An 18,515-nucleotide genomic window follows, 5' to 3' on the forward strand; every position below is an offset into this window, starting at 1 on the left:
TAAAGCCTTCAGTAGAGAAAAAGAAAGATGATGAACTTGCAACTGAAAAGGAAAAAGAAAAGGAAGTTGCCAAAGAATTTGCTGCAGAGAAAACTGTTCCTGAAAAGAAAGAGTTCAAATGGGAGAAAAAGAAAGCTCAAGAAAGGCAAGAAAAGTCATTGGAGCTCTCACCTTATGCAAAGATTCCATATCCGCAGAGGTTCAGAGAGGAAATCAAAAAGCAGCAGTATTCCAAATTCCTTGACATTTTCAAGTAGCTGCAAATCAATATCCCGTTTACTGAAGCCTTGGAGAACATGCCCAATTACGCAAAGTTCATGAAAGATCTTCTATCACGAAAGCGTAAGCTACAAGAATGTGAGACGGTGACTCTGACAGAGGAATGCAGTGCCATTACCCAGAAAAAGTTGCCTCCAAAGCTTAAAGATCCAGGAAGATTCAGCATTCCATGCAACATAGGCAATATGGAAGTGAAAAATGTTCTATGTGATCTCGGTGCCAGCATCAACATGATGCCACTATTTATGATGAAGAAACTGGGGATTACTGAAGTAAGGCCAACCAAGACAATAGTTCAACTGGCTGACCGCTCTACAAAACAAGTTTATGGAATCATTGAGAACATACTGGTAAATGTTGACAAATTCATCATTTCTGTTGATTTTGTCATCCTTGATATAGAGGAAAATTCTACTATTCCTATGATCTTCGGAAGACCTTTCTTGGCAACTTCAGGAGCGCTGATTGATGTACCGAAAGGCGAGTTGATCTTACGGGTAGACGGGGAGCAGGCAATTTTCAAGTTCTTTGATAAAGAAGTCCCCTCACCTATAACTCAAGCGGAAGATCAAGTCTACTATATTAGTGAGAAGAAAGGAGAAGAAGAGCACAAAGAATTCTTCTCAAGAAAGTAAGCCAAAGGTTAAGATGGAGAATCTCAGGAGCAAGGGAAAGCACGTAAACACCAAATTCAAAGCTATTGAGCCTACTGCATCTCACTCATATGCACAAGAGTACTATGGGAGGACACCATTTCTGAATGATGGAGCTTGGTCATCACTAAGGCCATGCTTTGAGCCACCATGAACGTAAAAGAGGTACGTCAGGCTCGTGACGTAAAACAAGCGCTTGTGGGAGGCAACCCAACCATTTTTTTTTAATTTTCCAGTATTTTAAGTTTCAGTATTTTAATTTAGTTGGTTTAGTTTAGTTTCAGTTTTAATTATAGTCTAGTTATTTAAGTATTATGTTACATAAAAATAAAAAAATAAAAATATTGAGGCTAATGATCAACTTTTCTGAGATGGATTTTCAGGTGTATATATGGGATTAAAGCATACACAGATGCCACAGCTGGTAATGATAAGGAGGCAGCAGAGGAGAATTGACCCCCATATCAGTTTTAGACTCTTATATTTTATTTCGTTTATTTTTATGTACATTTTGTTGATGATGGTTGATGGTAGTATGAGATGTATGTTGAGACTAATCCTGATTATGATTTTTTGTTGGATATGACATGCTGACATAGTTCATTCTCTGACATGTGTGCAGAACATAGTGTCAAATCTTTCTGATTTCTTGCTTAGGATTCTTTTTAGATTTAAATTTATTGCTGAGGACAGCAAGATTTAAATCTGGGAATGGGTACCACGCAATTCATCAGACCACAAACCTCACATGGTCGGAAGGAAAGAATTCATGATTACACAGAAATTATGCAACATGCATATGCAATGATTCAGGGGAGATTTCTCAATATTATTATATTTCATATTATCTTATTCCTTTTATTTATGTTATTTTAAATTCGTATTAGTTTAAATTAGATTTTAATTATATTAGTTTACTTTAAAAAATTTAAACTTTAAATTTTGTTTTTAAATACCCCACCCATCTTTAGTCACTAAATGTTAGTAAAATTTTTAAATGGTGAATCCTTTGTTTTTAAGTTCCATTGTACTTGATTGCATACATTGTGAATAATTACAGGATATTGATTGATTGCTGAGATTAAGATTATGATGGTGTAAATTTATTTTCACACATAAATGAGCGTCAGTCAAGCATGCTTAATAATTCACTGGAATAAGAGAAAAATAACTAAAGTGATCAAATAGAGAGTTGGAAAAATAAGCCTCACACCCTTAGCCGTGAGCTATTGAGCCTAAAAAGAAATTATTTTTTGTGGTGAGAACTTCACTGTATGAATCACTCTAGAACTTGTTTTGTTTCTCCTTGACATGGTTTGTGGTATATAATTGTTGAAATGATAGAGGCAGTTTTTTTTTAAAAGCTAGATAGCCAAATAGCCACCCTGAATGTTATCCTTTGATTAAACCCTTTGAGCCTAGGCCTATTTATTCATTGACAGCTTATTGTGAATAGCCATCCAGATACATCCTCACCTGAGCTGATTAAATTTCATTTTTAAATAAGGGACTAGATATGATTGAAACAAAAAGAAAGAAATTCAAACTCTAGTGTGTGGAAGAAAAGGTGAAAAGAGGAAAAGCCAAAAAGTGGTGGGAAAGAAAAGCAAAGAAAAAGGTTGAAATGTGTATCTGTACAAAAATAGAAAAAGAAAAACAAAAGGAAAAAAAGAAAATAAATAAAAGGTTCCTAGTTTATGAATAAGTGGAAGAAGAAAAGAGGAGAAAAATAAGAGAAATGTTGAAAAGTCATATTAAAGTTCCTCTTTAAAATTGAATTTTGATCAGTAATCTTAAGCCACTTACCCAGATAATTCCTTTCCTTTTACCTAAGCCACGTTACAACCTTATCAAAGACCTTTTAATTAACCTTGTATACCAATTAGACTGTGGAGAGTGAGAATATAAACAAGTCTATGGTAGTGTTAATGCAGTGAAGTAAGAGTGAAACACACACCCTTAAACACTGAGTATGAGTGAATAAATAAAAATCCAGTGAGAGGGTGTTGTGGAAATTAAATGGTACTACTCTTTCTTTTGAGAACGCATGTTATGATTTTATGACTGGTGAATTATGACTGTTTGCTTGAAATTGATGTGTCATTGATTTTTAATAAATCTGAATACTTTGATATCTCATTATTGATCAGTTTTCTGTCTGTTATTCATTAAGCATGACTAGCCGTCTCCAAACTTTCCCATAGTTTTATTCTAATTAATTGCTGAGGACAGCAATGTTCAAATCTGGGAATTGTTTGATAAATCTTTAGTTTATCTTATTTTATAAACTAAATTAATATAAAATATCAAGTTAAATAAGTCAAAAACTAGGGTTTAATATAATAATCATGAACATTATCTGAATTTTTGTTTAATTGAATCATCTTTGCTTTTTTTAGGGAATTGTTGACAAAAGGAGTCAAAGATGAAGATTGGATAGATAGAGATCACAACTAGAAAAGATGAGATCAAGAGATGATAGAGGAAGATAAAAAACAATAAGATTGAAGATCTTATCAAGTTGTTAGAAGTGGGAGCTTAAGCCCCCATTCACAAGCTTAAGCGCCTAGACAAGTCCAACTTAGGCCCATTCAAGTTTTCTACTGCAATACGAACTCTTGACCTATTTAAACACCATTGGGGACCAGAAATACATAACTTTTACATTGCTAAACAACTCTTGGGTGCTCAGAGGCTGAAGGAACGCGGAGGAACATCAGATTCATGTTCGTGAGCGGCGGAGACGGATCAACGTCAAGTGTTCACTGGAGATATTGAAGATCCACCAATTATCTATGGAGTTTGGGGGAGCTTTTCTATTTTCTTTTGTTCTTGATTTTGCCATGTCCGGCTAGTTCTTTAAGTAGTTAGGGTTAGATGGATTTTAGTCGATTTATTACGCTTTGAACAATTCGTACGTTAATTTTCCTTTTTATCATGAATGAAGTTATCTGTTTTTAATGTTTTATATAGGCTTGAATCTTATATAATGATCATCGGTGAATGCATGACAATAGGAATGTTGGTGTGTGATCCATATCTGATAACTTCATCGTAAACGTTATGATTCTAGGGATAGACATAGGGTTTGCGTAATCTTTAAGATTCTTGAATTTAATGCTTGCATGCTTGGGGAATAACCGGGGAACTAGGGTTCTTCCAATATTGTAAAGATTTTAGAGTAACAAGGGATTGAGCTCTAATAACATGCGAAAGAATTGATTAGATTGATACTAAGGACAATTAACATTAAGAAGGAATTCAAACGTAATAAGGAGATTAAATGAAATCGAACCCCTAGCTTCGTTTTTATTTTATTAGTTGAATCACATCTTTAATTTCTTGTCTTTAATTCTTGCAAGTAATTAGCTTAATATTTAATATTTTAATTTTGCAATTCAAATCCTGTTTCCAAATACACTTTCGATTGTCCAACTAAGTTTGCGATAGTGAATTAGTGCTTGAACCGTAATCCTCGTGGGAACGATCTCTTACTTAATCATATATTACTTGTACGATCGGTGCACTTGCCGTGAGTAGCAACACTCTATGCCAAGTAATTTTCTAATCCAATCCTATTTACTTTTTTAGTGTAGCATATTAAGTATTGGTAGTGTAGTTTAGTGTAGTATATGATATAAACAAACAGTAAAAAATAAAATTTCCCCGAAATAATAATATGAAAGTAACCCAACACCAATATGCCAGTATAAAAAAAATCAAAATAAAGCAAAAATCAAGAACATTAAGCTTAACGTGGGAAAAAGTGCTCAATGTGAGAGGTACAAAGAATTTTACAAGCAATAGACAAACATAGTCAATCTTCCACAATATCAAAAGGTCACTTACAAAGACCCAAAGACATCAACAAGATGAAAACATTAAAGAAGAGTTCAAAAACGTCTCCAAAAAAACAATCTGTGTTCACAAATTTTCTGCGAATTATGTAGAGCTTATATTGTAAATTTCACCGTCCACTTTAAAAAGCTACGAGTGACGAATCTCTAGAAAAAATTTCAGCTTAATGGGACGTCATTTAACTCTCCAATCGTCCATTTAATGAAAATCTCTCAATGCTAAAAAAAAGTTACAGTCCTCTCTTTTTCTTCGAGTTTTGTCAACTATTCTCTCTTAATTCTCTCACCCTTTTAACAACCCCAACAAAGATGAAAGTAAAGTTGGGCCTGAGCCTTAATAAGAGAGAACCAAGCCAACAAAAGGGTTCTTTCACTTATGCGTGTTCTTCGAGTATTTATGAGGTTACCAACAAAGAGTGGAAAAGTCTTGATTCCACTATGAGTTTGTTGTAGCTTACAAACCTAAATATCAGCCACCATCTCCAACAACTTAGTCCATCCAGTTATATGGTTGGCACAAATCAATCAAACATCGACTCTAATACAACTGTTATGTAGCGCCAGGGGAGCACAAAATATAAGAGACTTCCATCCATGCCTTAATGGCTCTAAGAGATAAAGCCACGTCTCAACCCAAAACGTTAAGGTGTTTGGTTTATTAGTCATTTCATTTAGTTCCATAATTTGCCCATTCTCATCTGATGAGGGACTTTACCACTCACACTTGAATTCTCAACAATCTCCCCATCAAGTGTAAGTCCTAAAACCATTTACTCCCTGTTAAGTGTAAGCTTCTTCGAGTATTCATGGGATTGCCAATCAAGAGTGGGCAAGTCTTGGTTCCGCAACATGGGTTTGTCACAACCTACAAACCTAAACACCAATCACCATCTCCAAATATTCAGCCTAATCAATTACACTTGGTTGCCACAAGCCAATTAACCATTAGCTCTACTATCATTGCTACACACAGCAGCTAGAGGAGCATAATATAAGGGAGATTATTATCCACGTATCAATGGACCTAAGCGATAAACCCACAACAAGTGAATCTAACATCACATCTCAATATAAAACCTTAAGGCGTTAGGTTTATGGGTCGTTTCATTTCGTAGAGAATGTTCTGAGTCAATATCAATAGATGACTAACTTGATTTCAATAAATAAGACCTATGCAATGACAACAAGACAATTCTGTACATCGTTCCTGCAATCTATTGGCCAGATTCAATGGAGTTACGACAGAACAGGCTTGGTCACCCCTCTGACTTATATGCTACTTGGATAGTAAGATAAAAACAAGTTTCATTTGTTTATTTGTTGGGACCAGAAATTTCCACTCTGCAATGAAGCTCAAAATATCACATGCGTCAAAAGAAGAACCCTGCATTTTGATTTGTTGTTCTTACAAGTAATTCCATATGTTATACATAATCCCCTTAAACAGGAAAATAGATAACGTTGTTTGAGCACAACATTTCAACACAACTAAGCCTATCAAAGAAGTTTATTGGTTGTTTTATGGCACAGAAGTACCGAGGGGGGAGGGGTGGAATCAAACGCACCCTTTTTAGTAAAATCATTCCATCCAATACCAAACAAGTTAATTGAATTAGGTCAAAGAGCCCACCTTTCCATCCAATTCATTTACTAACACTTTGAATATATGGGGTGAAGGAAAAGGAACAAACAGGTTTTCATTGTAGTCTTTGCTTTGCTTGATCATTAACTTTTTTTTGTCTCTTGTTTTTTTGAAAAATGAAGAAACGAGAAATCAAAGTGTTACAAATAACACCTTTTACTTCACTATTTTTTGTTGGTTCATCCCAAGATTCAAACACTAGGTCGTTTAGTCTTATTAAGCCCTTTAGCAGTTTCACAACCTGAACATCAATGAGTGCTACATGGACCGGCTAGTTGCTGTAACGTTAATTAGGTTCTCATCTAGCTGAATCTTCTCCTTTTGTTTGCAATGTTTAACCTAACGTAACTCACTCTTTAATTAAGTTCCCCTCTCCACAGTTCGAAAATGATTATTGGCCATCGTTTCTCATAAATCTAATTAAGGTCGTCAGAGAAGGAAATTTATTACTTGTTTAGTGGCCATCGTTTTTCACAAAATGGTTTTACTTATGGTTTGACTCTGTAAGATTAGAGTTGAAATTCCAAAATACTCTAGTCATTCCTTGGCCTCTCCATTCTTGCGGTTGAAAATTGATGACAAAAAGGAATTAATCAAATCAAGCTTGAAAAACAATAGACCACTGCCGTGTCCGCCATATTTTCCTCCATCAAATGAAGCTTCCAACATTGCTTTCTTCCCTTTTCTCTCTTTTTCTCTCTTTTTCATTCGGGGAAAGAACCAGTTAACATGTTTACCAGATATTACATATGGATTTAGTTTTAATTCAACGTTAATTAAAAGATTTTCACTCTATTACTTATTTATTTGTTACCTTTTAAAAAAAAAAAAAATTTGATTTGGTAATAATCAATCAAAAAAAGATAAATTTTGCACTTATTAAGGAATAACATGTTAAGTTTTGTTGTTTAAGAAACCAACTCTCCTGATCAAATTGTTGGCCTTTAAAACCTGTGATATAGCAAGATAGGAGATAGATAATGCTTCAGACACATAATGATGTGGCCCACCATGTAAAAAAAAATAATAAACAAAATGATGCACACTCTTCGAAGGGTCAGCAGAAAACATGATTTTTGTCCAGCAACATGGTTGTTATATTTCACTTGATGTTTTTTATTGAAAAACAATATAATCTGCACTTGAGGGCTTTGGAACATGCCTCCCCCTCCCCTGACTTATTCAATTTCTTAACTCCTAAAGTTGCCCATATCATATAGAACTCTTTAGTGCTTCGATTGGGTCATCAATTCTTAACGTTTTGGGAACAAAAAGACACCCGTTTCTCTCTGCTTTGCTTTGATGGTTTTTTATGCAAGCAGTCATGTTTAGTCATTTCTCCATCCCTCGAGTGCTTCCCACACAGTCGGAGAATTTGGACCATGCTTGGACACTTTGGGTTTGAGAAAAGGAATGTGACCAATACCATGGAATATTCCAATTCCCTGACATGCCGCAGGATAGAATGACAGGGCAAATTCTGTGAGGGAACTGAAAAAATCCAAGGACAAGGACAAGACCAAGGAATTCCAGGAAGGTATGAAACTTGAGGAAGTAAAACATTATTTTGGAGTACCGGTTCTAGGAAGGTAGTGTTGCTACTTTCTCCCATGCAATTTGAGACCGTAATGAAAGATGTACTTGATTAGTCATCATCGCCATTTCCCCCACTTTTGCAAGGAGCGAGAAATCTTTGATCCACAAGATCATGAAACTCGTTTATTTTGTTTTGCAAGATTTAGGACCGATGCATGGAATCACAAATTGAAGTATCTAGTAATTTTCCGGACTCTTCCAAGGACGAATGATGTAAGTGTTGGAATTTATCCCAAAAGAAGAGAGTTCGAAGGACAAAAAAATAAACAAAAATAAAAAACATAAGGGGCTTAAAAAATAAATAAATATAAGAGGCTACATACCAAATCCTATTTACAGGTAATAAAATAGCAAGTCAAATATAAACACACTGCATGCACCTTTTTAGTTCAGATGCGTGGAAGAGTCCTCGTTTCAGTTATGAAATAGCTGTTCAGCAGCATAATGCAAAGAGTATGCATGCAAAGTTATTGGATATCTCATATCCGAAAGGCAAAAGGGACCAAGGATTAAACGCTGGACAGCCAAGGATGTTCGTAAGAGAAGCAGCTATACAATCGGTGAAAAAAAACTGAACAAACTAATATCATCAGCTGCAAGTAAACATAAACACATTTGCATCCAACAAAAAATTCCCATCTGAATTGCGCCATACTAGTCACTAAGTACAAAAAATAAAAAAATTCTCATCCATTCTTTTTTTTTTTCGGAGGTAGAGGGGTGGGGATTAGCACTTTTCTGCAGAGCATTAAGTTTTCTTCCTATGTTGTTTTTCCCCCTCATAATTGGTATCCTACTAGTCAATTTTGGACAAACGATCCTAGTTAATTTTGGAGAGGGAGAAGAGAAAAGAATTTACTGTTTCCATGTTGACAATTTGATTCGAGGTAACAGGTTCTCTTGAATTCTATGAAGCAACTATATTGTGCCGCTCCAATACTTTGATTCCATTTTCAGCCCACCACTTTTCAGCTTGTTCTTCCGTGAAATGCCTCCGACTGTAAAAAGAATTTTGAGAGTATTAGTTAAGAGTGCAGGAAATCCGATTACCAGAAAAAATGGATAAAGAAAATATTCTTCAGCATCCAGCATTATTTTTAAGAAAATGCAGTAAATTTTTTCCATTTGTTTTTGGGCTACACATTATTGCTAACAAACGAGGAGGGACTCAAACATGTGTACCCCCCTCTCTGTCCTTGGCTTTGGCAGGGACTTAGGCTATCATAGCGAGCCAAAGATCAAACCGCAAACATACATATATTTCATTATATTGTTCTATACCTATTCGAAACTATTTACTTGATTGAAAGTTTGATGTCAACTACTAGAATAGAAAGTTGTGTACACTTAAGCATATGAACTAAAACTTTTGACATTTGCAAGGAACATATTAGCTTTGTCAGCCGGTTCTCATTATCATTCATTTACAAATCAAAGGGTCAAAACTATGGGTTAATTAACCCATATGCTGTTAGATTGATTCTGTAGCATCATACTACATCAGGTAGCTATGGGTTAATTAACCCAGCGGTTGACAAAACTACTTGGTAATGTCTGAATTTTCAATAGCCAATCTTTGCCGATGCATTTAGCTTAGAACAATTGTAGAAGTGAGACTTTTTTTAATGGATGAATTGAATTAATTTTCAAATAAACATTTGCCGGAGATCTAGCCAGTACATTAATTGAATGTAAGTATGTGACCATTGCAAAATAAATGGTTAATTTGACAGAAGGGATGCAAATGAATTTATTTTTAGTCAACGACATCATTTCAGAAATTTTGTTAATAAAAATTTTTAAATTGAAGGAAAGTTTATTAGGAGGATAAGGCCCATGCAAAAGGCAACACTAAGATTTATTTAGGAAGTACATACAAAGCAACATACTTTTGGTTTTATCTCTAGGGCGGACAAACGTTCAGAAGTCTATCAAAAGTACGAAATTATGTCATCACAAAGATATAGCTCTGGCAACTCCAAAAGATATAGACAGTGTTGATGACTTGTTAGGTATAAAAAAATTATTGGAACGATTTGCTAATAATCTCTTTGAGAGAGTAATGCAAGTTCACGTACTCACAAAGCTGCATGATTAAATACTAACTGACACAAGCTCTATCTAGCCCCCACGTCAACCTGCTGTGATAGTATTTCGTGTTGTTTTCATGGGGTAACAAGTTTAGATGGAGTTAGATGTATGAACTGCTGGCCCCTTAAATTCATTCAATAATAACAAAAGCGTATCAGATTTGGTAAGGCAACAGGAACCCAAAAAAAAAAAATTGGGCTTTGAACACCATCATCCATTCAAAGAGAGTGATATGGGATAGGAGGTGGCTGGAAGTACTTTGAACACTTTGATCACCATCATCCATAGTGCTTTTAGTTGAAAGTAGTGATAAAAACATTTAAAAGTCAAAAGAGGAAACCCTACAAAATAACAAAATGGTCTTGTAACCAAGCAGTGCCACTTCTCATCAAAGTGGAGATTCTGGGTTCATAAACTATTCTGTAATAGTTCTTATACTTTTGTGACAAGGAATTAATTCCAAAATTGGGCAGGAAATTTTACAATAAAACCTACTGTAATGAGAATGTGATAAAGTTTAGATATACTTAACAAATTAGACAGCAAAGGATAAATACCTGAAGCGAACTCTCTTAAGTTCATTACCACCACCTGGCATGGAGGACAAACTTATGTATACACCTGGTTCATCTTGCACCACCCACTCTGCCTTTCCACTTTGAGTTTTGGTACCGTTAGGTAATATCTGATTTGCTGCATTGCTGTTGTCTTCATTTTTGGGAGGGATAGTGTTTGTTATATGGCACTCTTCTAAGGACTGATCTAGAATACTATTAGTAGTTTCAGAATCCGAATCAGTGTCGCAGTCAGCATTATGTTCTTCAGGCAGCCTTTGCATCACTTCTTTCAACTGTAACACAATTTAGAACATCAGAGATAATTAATCACGGGCTAAAGCATGAGAAAGTTCAACTTCAACAGCAATCACCTAATCCCACTTCTCTTGATCACCACAAGTTGGAAGCAATATAATCATAGATTTATTATCACAATGTATTGAAAATTTCTTTTATTATGTACCAATTTTTCTTTTTCCTTCAATCCTTCAACAGATGAACACATGAGTGTCTGGCATTTGTTACATATTTGGCAGCAAAGACAACATTTAAATTGTATACTTTTCATCCTGTGCTTTCATTATAGCAAATTTAGAAATTTGACAAAGAGAAAATTTTGAAATTTCTGTTTCTAGAGTTCTCTTCCTTCCCTACTCTTCTTTTCTTCATATTCTCTTCATCCAAACAAGAGAACATTTCAAACGTCAAAAATTTTATTTCATTCTCTCAATCCAAACATAACGGTGGTGGTGGTGTGAAATTTTTTATACATATTGCAAAGGAACAAATTAACAAATTAATTGCATTTATGGTACACTATTGTTGAGATATATAAAACCATTAATGTGGGCTGAATTGGTTCTTTACATGGTATCAGAGTCTCGTGTCCCGGGTTCGATCCTCGCCGCCCCCCACTTTCTTTCAAGTGAAATTTCTTTGTTCGCACAGGTAGGTGGGCCTATGCATTATCCACCCTTCAAGCCCAGTGAGCTCTCGTGTGAGAGGGCGTGTTGAGATATATAAAACTATTAATGTAGCCTCACCCAACAGCTTAAGCTTTTGGGTTGAATTGATTCTTTACAACTATCATATAGTCTCCAATCAATTAATGAACAAGATCTCGTCAAGAGACTTTATTCAAAATATGATTTAAGTTGTACAGATGAACGGTCTAAGTATACGATCTCTCCAAGCTATTCATTATCAATGATTTGCTCCACAGCTTAATGTTTTAAATATTAAATTTAAGATCTACTACCTACCATGCGCATTAACCAGTTCAATATACTGCAAATGTATACAGTAGATACCGCATGATCAACTCCCCGCCAACCCCCACCCCCCTTCCCAAAAAAAATGGGTAAAAGTCGTAGCATCCACAAATTGCCTTTTATTTTTAACAAAATTTTAAAATTCTGTGTAATTGTCCCCCAACGTTTGTTATTTAACCCAAGGTCCTATATATTTCATTCATTATCATTCTTAAGATAAGGTCACCCCACATGTTTAGTTCTAGATCTGCCCCTGCAACTGCAGTTTACATAGTCCATAAACAGAATGAACAAACTTCAACCATGATTGCTAATATAGAAAATAAAAATTAGAACAGGCGAATAAAAAAACAAAAAACCCTGTTGATAGAAGAATACCCAACCTGAGCTGTCAAAGACTTTATGACCTCTTTCGCAGATTCACACTTTCCAGCTTCATCTGCAGCTACAGCAGTCACTTCCTTCAACTGCTTCGATGTTCTCTCAAGTTCAGCCTCAAGACTTTTCGACTTACGAGTAAGATCTTCAACCTAACCAGTATATTTGATCAGTTTTGACATGGGTATACTTCAATTATTTTCAACAATTAGAGTTCATAAACTAATAATCAAAATAATATTAGAAAGCTGAAAGCTATAAAACTTTTAATTCAATTATTAGATAATTTTTTAAGTTCAATTATTATGTTAATATAGGTTCTAACCTAATCCAAGCAGTGAATACAAGATAGTACATGAATGCTAACAATTGATGCAATTGGTGCCATATATGCAAACTTCTTTTACGTTAAAAAGTTCAAATGGAGCAATATATGCACAACTTTTTGATGATAAGAACTTCTTTTACTTCTTTGTTTTTTGTTGTTTCCTTTTATGTTAAGGAGGATCCTTTATCCTCCAAACTCTTTGTAATTATTGTCTTCTTGTCTTAATCAATTTCTTCTTCTATCCAAAAAGAATCGTGTAACAAATCAAATGTGCTGACTGCTGAGAGATATGGAAGTTTCTAGAAGTTGGTCAACAACTTCATCAAAAATAAATTTTCTGCAATGCATCAGTCCCAAACAGATCTAAATTATGTATGTCCAGTACATACATATGGCATGAAAAGCCCCTTGCAAACAGTTTCAGGTGGGAAAGAACATAAGCAAGAAACAGCAGTACCAAAATCATCAATAGAAGGCAAGGTTGACCACCCAAAAGGAACAAATCTATCTATAATTTCAACAGGATTAGGTAAAGGTTTTATAGAAGGATACGGAGATGAATTAGATATATTTGACCAGGCTTACCTGTGCCCTTAGACTTATAACTTCTTGACTTAGAATGCCATTTCTGTGCTTTAAATCATCATGGGTATCTTCATAAGATTGTCGTGGGCTTGACTTGGATGACACTGGAGACGTTGATTGACCAGATATTCTTGTAGCGGGTTCTGAAAGTGAAAGATGTTTCCTGGATTCCATGGAAAGAGAATTTGATGATTTTGAAGGAGCAAAAACCCCCAGCTGTAATTTTCCATTCAAAGCTGGAAAGAGATGGCTATCATGTGATTCAGGAAGCTTTGAGTGACTGCTTTCGGTTTGAACAATAGAACCAAAAGATGCAAGCCTTAATAGTGTTCCCTGTATTTTAGTGGACCTACTGTCTTGCAAACTTCCACTTCTCGAGCTAGGAGTTTGCACCAAGGACACTGATTCAGCAGCTTTCTTAAGTTTAATATAACAGTCATCACAAACCCGATACGGCTTGTTGGAATTTGGAGCAAGGGAAGCTTTTGTAGATTTCCTGCTGGTGCATGAGTTGCAAAACACAAGTCCGCAGTTGTAACAATTATGACGTTTTCTTCTGAAATTAAATGGATTACGACAACCTGAACATGCAGAATGATCAACACTAGGTATCCATTTATGAAGACATATAACAGCAGTAAAGTTTGAACCACAAACAACAGTCTTCACTTGCTTATCTTTTAAAAACTCGACAAGTGTGGGTTTATTCCTGTGACCATTGTCTCCATGACCTAATTGCCCATTCAAACCCTTTCCCCATGTGTAAACCTCTGCTTTTGAAGTCAGGACAGCAACGTGATATGAACCACATGCAATATCTTCTATGAAACTGTCAGCAATTTTATCTTCAACACGTGTAGGGACTTTCCCATCAGCTGCAGGACAGCCCAGTTGTCCGTAAGCTGTACTGCCCATTGTATATACATGTCCTGACGTTGTCAAAGCAATTGTAAGACTGTGGCCACAAGCCACTCGACAAATGTTTTCATTACTCAATGCAATTACACACTCGGGAACTAGTCTAGGTTCCCTATCAACATGTCCAAGTTGGCTTTTATCTCCATCACCCCAGGTGAACAGTTTTCCACTAGAAGAGTGTGCTGAAGATTCCACAGATTCATTTAACACCTCAACAACTGCAGCAGTGTGCCAAACACCACAGGAAACCCTGGTTGTTCTCAACCCTTTTAAAGTTTCTACTTCCCGAGGAATATTTGTGCTACTATGATCTCCATGGCCCAAGGCACCAAAAGTTCCATCGCCAAATGTAAACAACTGCCCAGCTGATGTAATAATAGCTGTGTGCCAAGGTCCACAGGACACATATGATACACGGAAACCTTCCATGTTACCACTTACTTTCTTAGGAATCCAGTGACTGACTTCATTTCCATGCCCAAGCAAGCCGGAATTGTGAATACCATCCCCCCAGGAATAAAGTTCCCCAGAATATGTAACAGCGCAAGTATGATATTCTCCACATGCTACTAACTCAATATTCATGCCACTAAGAGTGTCAATGAGTTTAGGGTGAAAAACATCCACTTCTATACCGTGTCCAAGCCTACCTCCAGACTCCTCCCCCCAACTAAATATCTCTCCCTGTTTGGAAACTAGAACAGCATGTCTGTAGCCACAACCAATACTATGAACATCTAGAACTACTTTTGATTCCAATGCCTTGGGGAGGAATGCATCAATCTTAGAACTAGATAAGGTTCCAACTCTATGCACACCACCACCAAGAATTCCATCAGTGATACCTTCCCCCCAAATATAAACGTCACCTGCAGTATCAAAATCTTCATGATAAGAACTGTGGCTGGATGAACTTACAGCACTGGATAAACTAACTCGAAATGCCTCAGATGCAGAATTTCGATTGCTTGAGTTATCCACGGACCCAGAGGATAAAGAAGAATTTGCAATTGACTCCGCTTGACTAGAACTCTTGCTTCCTTCAGTGTATGAAATTATTTCAGAGAAAGCCTTTACCCACCTATTCTGCGAAGAATTGTCAAAAGTAACTCTGTCGGTATCTCTGGGGTCCTGTTGTTACAATTAGAGTGAAAATTATAGCAATTTGTCAATGTCTAATACTTTATCTGAACAGTATAAAACAAAAGAAGATGAAAGCCATAGCTACAGACAAATGGTGCAATTGACGGAGTGGATCTTCGTGTGCCAGACTTTGGACTATCAGAACACAGACTTTCAGGTGTTGATACGAATCTCCACTTGCGATTGTTACCTCGAGTCACTAATGCCTTAAGACCGGCAAACCAGATTTCAGCTTCATCTTTATCCTTACATATCTGTACATAGATTGGCAGTGGAGTCAAAGTATGAAGTTTACAAGATATTACTTCCTCTATCTTACTCCATCGTACTACTTAAAAACTATCAGACTAGCTTTTCACAATCAGGTCAGTGAGAGAAGGAAAAAAATGATGAGATAATCTTGATTATGGGACAAGTAGGTTTAATTGGCATAACAATTATGCAGAAAGAGCACGCACCAAATCCAAGGACCTATCATTGTATATAAGAGAAAATGACTGATATTCCTTTTCAGGCCGAGGATACCGCTGAAATGTTGCCTGTATGATAACACCAAATCAAAGTTATGAGTACTAAGCAGTAAGCCAATGGAAAAAAATAAAGCACTAAAATTCAGTTATACATACATATTTTTCCAACTACGCCTACAAGAATAAAGTGCAAAATCCTTTAGGAACAAAATATTGAACTCAGACACAGGCATGTCAAAGCCATAACTGAAGTTGAAATAAAGGCACCTAGTATTAACTGGAGAAAAAAATAAAGCAACTCCCTATTAAACCCCGGTTAGCGAGGGTAGGGGTATCCGGAGAAAATAATCTCTGAGCTTTTTACAAACTTACAGTTCGCTGGCCAGGAATGATCCTTGAAACAGTGCTGAGCTTAACCTTTTTCTCTTCCTTGCCAGAGTACCATACGAGTAGAGACTCATCCTGAACCGAAAACCAAAAGCATTGAATAGAACAGAACATAACATGTTGATTTTTCTTGTTCTTTTTCTTTTAAAATTTATTAGAAAAACACCATGCTTCAGATAGAATTGATATGTGAAAATATTGGGCTCAAATAAGAAACAAATAAATAAACACATTTGAAGTATTCCTGGCAAAGGCTGAAGCTTAATAATCAAGAAATAATATAATAGAGCTTTATGTTATAACAATGCAGAAATAATGCACCTAAATAGAATGCTTTTGACGTTTTCTTCTTCTCAAGCATAGTTTTGCATGCTGTATAAGTATATATTGACTGTTTGACACCTGAAAATATTGTACTATTCGAGCCTCAAACAAGATTCAAGTGTTCCTAAACTATAGTTCACTACTGGACTATATATTTAACTACTGTTTAACTTTATTATCATGTTTTTGTTGTCATCATTTCTATTGTAGTGGCCTAAAACAAGGAACCACATTGCATGTATGCACTTGAGTCTATTTTATATCTATCTCTAAGGTAGAAGCATCAATGTTTTAATTAATAGCCTATCTATATTTATGATGATAAGTTGCTAATTATATGAAAACTTTCAAAATGGAACCATTGGCCAATGACGTTTAGGTCTAACTTAACACTTCTAAGAACACGGATTGATGAGAATCAGGTCAAAGATTCATATCTTTCCAGGACTGAGAAAACAAGTAAGGGGTCCAGACAATGAAGAAACTAATGGTTGTTGTGTTTATCACTTTCCATTAGCAAACTGTTAATGTCGTTAATATCTAATGAAATTTGTTTTGTATAAAAGAAAAGATCTAATGAATAATTTAACAAAAAAAGGAGGTAGTTTCATGTCATTTGATGGGCGAATATAAAAATTTTAGGAGAAGAAATACCATAGCAACTTACATTGGAAAGCCTAAACGGGCAGAACTTTGGCTTCCCTCTTCGTCCATACTTTAGCAGATATGAGCCTTTCTTAAGAGATGCAATTGCCTATAAAGGGAAGATAAATGTTAGGTATCTGAATAAGAAGATGATCCTGCAAAACCACGGAGCATGAGGCAAGACCTCTGCTTCCAGCTTCAACGTCTCTTTATGTCAGCAAGGAACAATCATTAGTTATTATTCATACCATTAAAAACGCATTAGTTGAGCATGAACACAACAATGAAGAACCAAGCAGGATGGTGAAGGGGACACAAGTAAGCAAATAGACAGATTTCAAGTCATGAATTTTTATATTTTTATATATTATTTTTATCTTACATTAATAATTACATAGAAGAAAAATTAAAAAAGAGCAATTACTGAACCTGCTCAATATCCCTCTCACCAAGACCAGTTTTATGAGGATCAGCCATTCAGGTTGCAATAAGAGGTGCTTCCCAGGAATGGACACAATACCCATTTCACCAACAACCCAAAAAATAACAAATACCATAAAGCAATGTCCAACCTCTCCCCATGAAAATCGAAACACCAAAACTCCAATTCAGCACTTGCAAATTGATAAAAGGAGCTGCTTTTATCTAACCCATAGCTAAGAAAGACACCTCACAGCTCAGTGACACCTTCAGTTCCATAAAACCGCAGAGAAAATTGCCTCCGGTAATCACATTCAGCTCCAGAACAGCTCAAAACGCACGGAACGTTTCTCAAAGAAACCCTAGAAATGCGTGAGAGCCTCGAATCCCAGGGAAATCTTCGAATTCCTCGGATTTTCTCTAGCAAAGCGCCTTCAACATCACAAATGTGGGACGGAACGACGCAGTGGTAATCAAAACCAGCAACATTGCGAGGAATTCTCAGAAATCATAGAAAACCGAACCATTTTCGAAGAACTCAGGGTCGTTGAAACCGCAACGAAGAAAATTTGCAGAATCAGATGTTGTGATTGGAAACAAAAAAAACTGTTGTTGAGAGACAATGCCTTTGGTTTTTCTCAGCTAGAATTCGCAAAGCTTTGAAGATTGTTGTCAACACGCAAGAGGCTCTCTCTCTTTCTCTCTCTTCTGAGAGGAGCTAACTGTTTTTTCTGCCGGTTAATGCCACGTCAGCAACTGAAATCTGTGAGAGGGGGAGGCATCGTTTTGTGGACAAATGAGTCCAATTTCGGGATTTGAAACGACATGCCTCGCTGGTGTCGCTCTCTTCAACTAAAGGGAAGGGACTGGATCAGGTGCGTCTCGGACTACGGTTAGCCTTTCTGCGACTCCCTTGAATTTGAATTTGATCAACGCGTGTTGTTTCCCAGGGTTGATCAACGCGTGTTTTA

The 18,515-nt window shown here is 36.1% G+C and overlaps 2 protein-coding genes across 2 annotated transcripts; one reads left to right on the forward strand and one right to left on the reverse strand.

Moving 5' to 3' along the window:
* The first annotated feature begins 296 nt into the window (after positions 1-296).
* On the forward strand, positions 297-1,388 carry LOC133302797 (uncharacterized). Its single transcript, XM_061502619.1, has 2 exons — positions 297-802; positions 1,316-1,388. The coding sequence occupies exons 1-2, from the start codon at positions 297-299 to the stop codon at positions 1,386-1,388; spliced, it is 579 nt and encodes a 192-aa protein (XP_061358603.1).
* A 7,203-nt stretch (positions 1,389-8,591) lies between these two features.
* Positions 8,592-17,679, reverse strand: LOC133302786 (PH, RCC1 and FYVE domains-containing protein 1). Its single transcript, XM_061502605.1, has 9 exons — positions 17,554-17,679; positions 17,147-17,233; positions 16,141-16,230; positions 15,757-15,837; positions 15,388-15,552; positions 13,238-15,286; positions 12,330-12,476; positions 10,676-10,968; positions 8,592-9,025 (listed from the first exon to the last, which is right to left on the reverse strand). The coding sequence occupies exons 1-9, from the start codon at positions 17,599-17,601 to the stop codon at positions 8,935-8,937; spliced, it is 3,051 nt and encodes a 1,016-aa protein (XP_061358589.1). The 5' UTR covers positions 17,602-17,679; the 3' UTR covers positions 8,592-8,934.
* Positions 17,680-18,515: the final 836 nt, after the last annotated feature.

Source organism: Gastrolobium bilobum, unplaced genomic scaffold, assembly GCF_033153095.1.
Source record: "Gastrolobium bilobum isolate Gb01-03AN ecotype WA unplaced genomic scaffold, APGP_CSIRO_Gbil_v1 utg1381, whole genome shotgun sequence".
NCBI lineage: Eukaryota > Viridiplantae > Streptophyta > Magnoliopsida > Fabales > Fabaceae > Gastrolobium > Gastrolobium bilobum.

What these genes read in the sequence shown, in the direction of transcription:
- LOC133302797 (XM_061502619.1), top strand. Translation starts at nt 297, where the DNA reads ATGCCCAATTACGCAAAGTTCATGAAAGATCTTCTATCACGAAAGCGT. An exon ending in GGGGAGCAGGCAATTTTCAA is followed by an intron (nt 803 to 1,315) that starts GTTCTTTGATAA and finishes ATGGATTTTCAG; the next exon opens with GTGTATATATGGGATTAAAG.
- LOC133302786 (XM_061502605.1), bottom strand. Translation starts at nt 17,601, where the DNA reads ATGGCTGATCCTCATAAAACTGGTCTTGGTGAGAGGGATATTGAGCAG. An exon ending in GCCCGTTTAGGCTTTCCAAT is followed by an intron (nt 16,231 to 17,146) that starts GTAAGTTGCTAT and finishes TTTTCGGTTCAG; the next exon opens with GATGAGTCTCTACTCGTATG. An exon ending in ATGATAGGTCCTTGGATTTG is followed by an intron (nt 15,553 to 15,756) that starts GTGCGTGCTCTT and finishes ATCTATGTACAG; the next exon opens with ATATGTAAGGATAAAGATGA.